Source organism: Canis lupus, chromosome 5, assembly GCF_048164855.1.
Source record: "Canis lupus baileyi chromosome 5, mCanLup2.hap1, whole genome shotgun sequence".
NCBI classification, from domain to species: domain Eukaryota; kingdom Metazoa; phylum Chordata; class Mammalia; order Carnivora; family Canidae; genus Canis; species Canis lupus.
In genome coordinates this window covers 83203689-83210483 of record NC_132842.1, presented here as the reverse complement: position 1 = coordinate 83210483, position 6795 = coordinate 83203689, and the positions used below count along the sequence as shown (strand labels likewise).

The 6795-nt window shown below is 61.6% G+C and overlaps 1 protein-coding gene across 8 annotated transcripts in view; it reads left to right on the top strand.

The window, feature by feature from the left end:
- The window catches only part of KAZN (kazrin, periplakin interacting protein), a 1010923-nt gene that overhangs the window by 864981 nt on the left and 139147 nt on the right, over positions 1-6795 (top strand). The window contains exon 1 of one of the 8 annotated variants that reach the window (XM_072828274.1): positions 508-557. The exons of 5 other annotated variants lie outside the window; for them this stretch is intronic. Coding sequence is in view for 1 of the 3 variants with exons in the window: in XM_072828271.1 (XP_072684372.1) it covers positions 6034-6049 (16 nt within the window). In the remaining 2 variants the exon portion in view is untranslated. Of the gene's footprint in view, positions 1-507; positions 558-740; positions 891-5905; positions 6050-6795 lie in introns of those variants that run through there. 2 more of the 8 variants (XM_072828270.1, XM_072828271.1) reach the window with 2 other exon arrangements.

Sequence of the window (6795 nt, the reverse complement as noted above, 5' to 3'; positions counted from 1 at the left end):
GGGGCCGTGGGGCGAGTCTGGGCACCGCCGAGAGGCCGGGGTCGGGGCTGTGGCGCGAGTCTGGGCACCGCTGAGGGGCGGGGCTGGGGCGGGGCCGGGGGCGGGGCCGGGGCCGTGGGGCGAATCCGGGCGCCGCCGAGGGGGCGGGGGCGGGGCCGTGGCTGGGGAGGGGGCGGGGCCGTGGGGCGAGTCCGGGCGCCGCCGAGGGGGGCGTGGCCGGGGGCGGGGCCGGGGCGGAGAGGGGGGCGTGGCCGGGGCCGTGGAGCGAATCCGGGCGCCTCCGAGGGGCGGGGGCGGGGCCGTTGCTGGGGAAGGGGCGGGGCCGGGGCCGTGGGGCGAATCCGGGCGCGCCGAGGGGGCGGGGCCGGGGGCGGGGCCGGGGCGGGGCCGGGGCGGGGGCGGGGCCGTGGGGCGAGTCCGGGCGCCGCCGAGGGGCGGGGCCGGGGCCGGGGCCGGGGCCGGGGCCGGGGCGGGGCGGGAGCCGGGGGCGGGGCGCGCGGCCCTCGCCAGCCCGGAAGGAGCGGGAGGCGGAGCCCGGGAGTGCGAGTCGTTCCCACGTGAGCGGCCGGCGGCGGAGTCCTCGCGTGCGGCGGCGGCGGGCGGCGGGCGGCGGGCGGCGGGACGGGAGCCTGGTCCGGCGCGCGGCGGCGCTGGGCTGCGCCCGGATGCGGCGTTGGCCCCGGCGGCCGTGAGCGCGGCGCCTCCGTGGGAGCTGCCCCCCCCCCCCCCCGGCGGCATGCGGGCGGCCGACTCGGGCACCTGGGAGCGCGTCCGCCAGCTCGCGGCGCACGGCGAGCCGGAGCCGTCCTGCGGGGCGGGGGCCGGGCCGGGGCGCCCCCCGGGGCCCGCAGCCTGCGAGCCGGGCGCGGATGGCGACGGCGGCCGGCCGGGTAGGTGCGCGCGGGGCGCGGAGGGCGGCGGGGCCGAGGCCGGGGAGGCGGGGGCCGGGCACGCGGGGGCGCTCGGGGCCGGGATCGCGAGCGCGGGTGGCGAAGTTCGCGCCGCGCCCCGGGGTCGCGGGGTTCGTTCCTGGGCACCGCGCGGGCTTTCGGGGCCCCCCGCCCCCCGGGCGAGCCGCAGGGGGCGGCCGAGGCCACGCCTGCCGTGGGATCCCGCGGCCCCGAGACCTCGGCCGGGCGGCGCGGCGCGGGGGGCCGGGGGGAGGCGGGGCGCCGTGTGGCCGCACCTGTAGCGCACCTGGCCGCCGGCTGCCCCCGGGGGCGCAGTGATGGGGCCGCGCGCTGGGGCTGAGCGCGAGGGTCCCTGTGTCGTGGGCTCGTCTGCCGCAGGCCGCGGACCGCGTTTTAACGTTGAAAATGTTGCGAGCGGGTGCGCCCCGGCCAGTCTGTCCCGGCCCCAGCTGCGCCCCGCCCCCCGCAAGTGACATCCTGGGGAGGGGGGAGGGGGAGAGGGGAGGGGGAGGGGGCTGCCCTCAGGACCCCCAGCATCCCCTTGACCCTAGGAGGAAAGCTAGACGGAAGATGACTACCGGCTCCCAAGAAGCGTCTGTCATCATCAGTTTGAAGTTTGAACACTTTTTTCCAGGAAAAATGGGGGACGGGGGTGGGGGGGGGGAGTCCAATGGGATTGTTCATTAGATCTTGAGTACCTATTATGTTCCAGTAACTTACGTGCCGCGCCTCCTTAAAATTTTATCACAGTTCTGGGAGGGAAGTTGTGTTATCTTCATGAAGATAAGGATAGAAAATGCCAGAGTTTCAGCAGCTTGCCCAAGGTCCCTCAATTTCAGATTTTCTCCGTCAGTTGACACGGGAATGCCTCTCCCAGACAGCAGGCTTAACCAGCTGGGAAACACCAGGCTTATTTACCTAATAATTATTTCTTTCCTATGAGAAAAAGCCAGCAGCAAGGCCCCCTAATTCCAGGCTGCCTGCATTGGTCTCCCAAGGAGACGGGATCCTGAGGATCACAGTCGTAGCCACGGGAGCTGGGACCACCAACCCGTTGGCTGTGATTAGCCGAGCTGCCGCCGATGTCCTGGAGCCACTGAAGTCTTGGGTCACCAAGTGTCTAGAAATGGGACACGGACCCCTTGGCCCTGGGGCTGGGCCTGCTGGAGACAGTCCTGCTTGCTCCCCGGCTGCACAGAGCAGTTAGAGCCCAAGACATCTTTGGTGTAAAACAGAGCAGGTGCGGAGAGCGAGCAAATAGGAGGGCCTGGCAGGTTGCTTAATGTTTGTGAGACTCAGTTTACCCATCCAAAGAGTGCTCGTAATGACTAATGTCCGCTAACATTCTGATCGTTCAAAAGCTGGTGTCTGCAGATCACCTCGTTCGTTCATCGTCGATGTTCAATAAAAGTTAGCAGCCTCGCTTGTGGGGCACCTGTCCGTGACCCTGTTGACCCAGTGTCCCATTAGGATGTGATGCTGTCTGTTCCATCTCCGCCCTCCTGACCTGTGTCAGGATGAGATTTGTCTTGTCTGTAAAGTACCCCAGTGACCCAAGGCTGACTGTTGTGCCAGCGGGGGTTGTTATTATGTAAACATGTCGGAGATGGCTGGGTGGAGAGAGATCTGTTTACTTCGTGTCTACATAGACTCCCATTTGTGTATTCATAATAACAATATCCTAATGACATGGTGTAGCTGAGAAACGCCTGTCTCCAAGGTCTTGGGGGTGGTGGTTATTCTGATGGCCCTGGTGGGATCCCTTTAGGGCAGAGAGCAGTGGAGATCTCATAATTTACAGATGGCATCCCTGGCGTGAATCAGGATCAAGCCGGCAGCTAAACCAGAAAGTTTTGCATCCTCTCTCTTCCACCACCCACCCTTCATCCCCTGGTTCTTAAAGATCAGATGCAGCTTCTGAGAACTTTCACAGTGGCTGGGCACTGAGGTCGGCCTGTCATGGTCGTGGTTTCTCAAACCTTTGGCTGTTATCAGGGGTTTTCCTCTGGGAAGCCAATGAGAGCTCTTCAAGCAGAAATTATTGTTGAAATAAACATTTCAGCCAGGCTGTGAGGTGACTCGTCCCAGCATCTCAGCACATCGGCCCCCCAGCGGGGTGCGATGTTCAGTTGAAGGAGCTCAACGGTGCCCTGTTGGATGGCAGAGTCTGGGGATTGGCACTCTCAGAGGTGTGGGCAAGGGGGAAACGAGAGGGGACGCTGGCTTGGCAGGATGGAAGGCTGGACACCTTGACATTGCTCATGGAGGGTATCCTGACATCCGCAGGGTGACAGGCTCTGTGCTGGTGACAGCTCCGGCCTCCAGGGTGGGGCCCCTTCCCAGAGAGGTGGCCGTTCTCCATGCACAGGCTAAGGACCAGAGCTGGAGATGCAGAAATGAGATGTGTTCAGTCTGCACCTGGTCCTGCCTCAAATCTCTGTGTGACCTTGAGATACTCAGGCACTCCGTTTACTGGTGGCACCGTGGGAATAACTCCACCTGAGGGGAGGTCATCCAGAACCACCACCACCCCCCAGAGTAAACCAGGTGCTCCCTGAGAGTTCTTAGACTGCGATGTGACTTACTCCTTCTCTGGTGGTCTGTTCATTCAGTCACATTTCTTGAGCAGCTACTCCTGCCAGGCCGTTGTGGCTGCCAGGGATGTGTAGTAGCAAAGGGGGCATCTGCAGCCCCTGTTTCCATGGAGCTTCTATCTGTGGGAGGAGATTTCTAGCAGGCAAGTACACACAAGATGTGTCAGGAGATGGCAAGTGCTATGCAGAAAAGTAAAGCCAAGTGAGGGGGGCGCCTGGGTGGCTCCGTCCGCTGAGTGTCTGCCTTTGGCTCAGGTCACGACCCCATGGTCCTAAGATCGAGCCCCACATCTGACTCCCTGCTCAGCGGTGAGCCTGCTTCTCCCTCTCCTCCCTGCTCGTGCTCTATCTCTGTCCCTTTCTTAAATCTTTAAAAAAAAAAAAAAAAAGCCAAGCAAGAGATTAGCATGATGGCAGCGGGTGCCAGTGAGTATTGGGGTAGCGGGGTCAGAGTGAATGACGTGAGCCGCCCGGGTGCTGAGTCCCTAAGGCTAGAGAGAGTGCTGCTGATCAGCTGAAGCCACCAAGTCATTGTTTAAAAGTTGTTGGTAAGTTAGAGACTGGGCACTCTATCTGTCCCCGTCCTCCCCAGGCTTGCAGGCCTGGTTCACGTGCCTCCTTATTAAGCTTTTCTCGTAACCCCGGCTTGTAACATCCCAGGACCTCATGGAGCCTCTTCCAGCCTCCACCTTTTTCTTAGCTATTTAGGTTCTGATCTCCTCTAGCTCCTCCCCACCCCCCAAGCCGAGGCCACCAGGCCCTTGTGGATCTGTGTCCTGGTTCCTTGTGCTGAGCTGTACCCTCCCAGGGGCCAGGCATGGTGCTCACCAAATGGGATGCTTTGTCTTAATCAGTCCTCCAGGGACCCCAGCGGGGAGGTGCCGTTGCCAGTCCCATCCACAGATGAAGGAGCTAGTCTCAGGAAAGTTTACTAACTTGCCCAAGATCCCACAGCTGGTAGGTATCACAGCCAGGACTTGACTTTGTGGTCCCAGATTGTAGACCCCAAAGCACTGTGGAAAGCCCTCGTACTGATCTCTAAAAAAGTAGACTCACACTAAGTTTCTGGTCTGTTTTCTCTTTAAATTTTTATCTTTAAAAAGAGGGGGCGGGGGCTGTCCTCTCCTTGACATTCCTTGTTTTAAGCAAGTCAAGCATTTGCTTATCTGTGTGCCTTCAGCAATTTCAGCAATTGGTTGGGCTCATGTTCTCCCTTCTATAAAGGGTTTCTGCTGGGTTGAGAGTGAGATTAAATCTCCCCGCTGGAACTGGGGACACTCTTAGAAAGCCAGCCATGAGGTGGGCCTCGTGTGGGCATCCTTGGCCACCTGCGTGGGTCGGAGACAGCTGGGGCTTGGCTCTCCTGGCCAACCGGGAGTGAAAGCCGCTGCTCTTGAAAACAATTCCGACTGGCTTCCCTAGGGAGCTCTCCTGGGGCGCAGCACCCTCGTCCCATGTGACTGCTCAGAGACGGGTTGAACATTCCTCTGCCCGGGCAGCAAGTACGGGGCTCCAGCTTTGGAATCAAATGCACCCTGGTTCTGCTTACGAGCTTGTGTCCCCAAGCAAGTTATTTGACGCCCCAATCCTCAGTTTACCCACCTATAAAGGGGGATCGCGTTACCCACTTCAGAGTTCTTGGACAGGAATGCGTCTGGTTAGGGCGCTACCCGGGCCATGAGAGGGAGGAGGGTTTCCATTTATCCATTTATCCAATCGATGGGGTGTACGTGTGTGTGTGTGTGTGTGTGTGTGTGTGTGTAAAATGTTTTAAGTTCTTTGAAGTATGGGGATTTGATGAGATTGGCTGATTCTGCAGGACCCGTAGCGTAATTGGCCTTCAGGATAATCAGGAAATTTCCATAGTCGTCGTTACGCATGGTTTGTGTTCTTCCTAATACTCTAACTGGGTGAAGAGGAGGGTTCGCTAGGACCCTCCAGCCTCTTTGAGGGAAGAGTTCACTTCCCTGGTAATCATTTCAAGAGTCCCTTGAGTGCACGGTTCAAGGAAAACTGCAAACGTGAGCTTAGACCCGGCCCCTCTCCCCACCCCACAGCCAGTTGACAGACGTGGAGTCAGTCATGGTGTTTACACGGCCCGCGGCCCCGGGTCATTGGGGCTGGCCGAGCAGCACTGTGGGGATGCCGTGTTGGCTGTGAGTCACTAAGGGCCATAAACACTCCAGAGAGGGCGGCAAGCCGTGTTTACAAGGTGCGGGTGTGCGTGTGCACACCTGCGTGTGTAGTTACTGTCTTTGTGGACTTACCCCCCGCAAATGCATTTCATGTCGAGTGTGTCGGGTGAGCGCCCGCCCAGGAGGGGGAAAGTCCGGCCTGACTCCTGTCCCAAAGGACCACCCCTCTGTGCCCCTGGGGGCAGCCCCCGAGGAGGTGGGGACTCAGCGCTTTCTCTCTGCTGCTTGGCCGCCTTCAGGGGAAGCCTTTGGAAGACTCTGGCCACTCCCCAGAGCCCCTGCCAAGTGGCGTCAGCCGCGAAGGTGCTGCCGCAGCCCCAGACTTAACAAGAAATGAACAGCCAGAGAGGTAGGACAGGTGCACGTCCGGCCCCGAGCTGGGGGGGCGGTCTCAGGGGTGACGACCCACCCGCACACACCCTCCGCCCATGTGCCGGGCCTTGGGGACCGCTTCGGGGAGCGCCCAGCACCCGGGGGCCCACCTGCAGGTGCAGACAGCCTCCTCCCTCGTCGCCCCTGGACCTGGGGGCGGGCTCGGGCGCCCAGCTAGTTGGGGCTGTAACTATCACAGGCGCGGAGCGTGTTCGGGACCTTTTAATTGTGCAGAAGCCCCGAAAGCCCTCCCTGGGGGCCCGGAGAGTGGAACAGCAGCTGCTAGTTCCCGTGCCTCCTGCCCGGACGGCGCGGCTCTGGCTCGCCGGCGCCCTGCAAACTCGGAGCCCCGTGCTCCCAGGCACAGAGGAACGGGCACTTGGGGTGGGGAAGGTCCTTTCATGCTGAAGCAGCAAAGCCCAAGAGCCGCCCACCACCAGGGCTTTGTTACCTGCCCTCCTGCTGGCTTCTCCTGTGGGACAGCCGGCCCCTCCCCACCTTGAAGGTGACACTGTTGGGGCTTGAAGCAGTGACCCAGAGTGTCGTAGGTAGTGGCTCCAGGATGCCCTGCCATCTGCCCCAGGACCTTTGCTTCTCCCTGTGGTTTCCATCATCAGCTGACAATTCCCTGAGGGCCACCAGGGCAGCGGGCGGTGGCGCTGGGGCTCACGGGACTCTCCCTGGTGGCATCTCTGACACTCCCACTTCCAGTCAGCCAGAGGC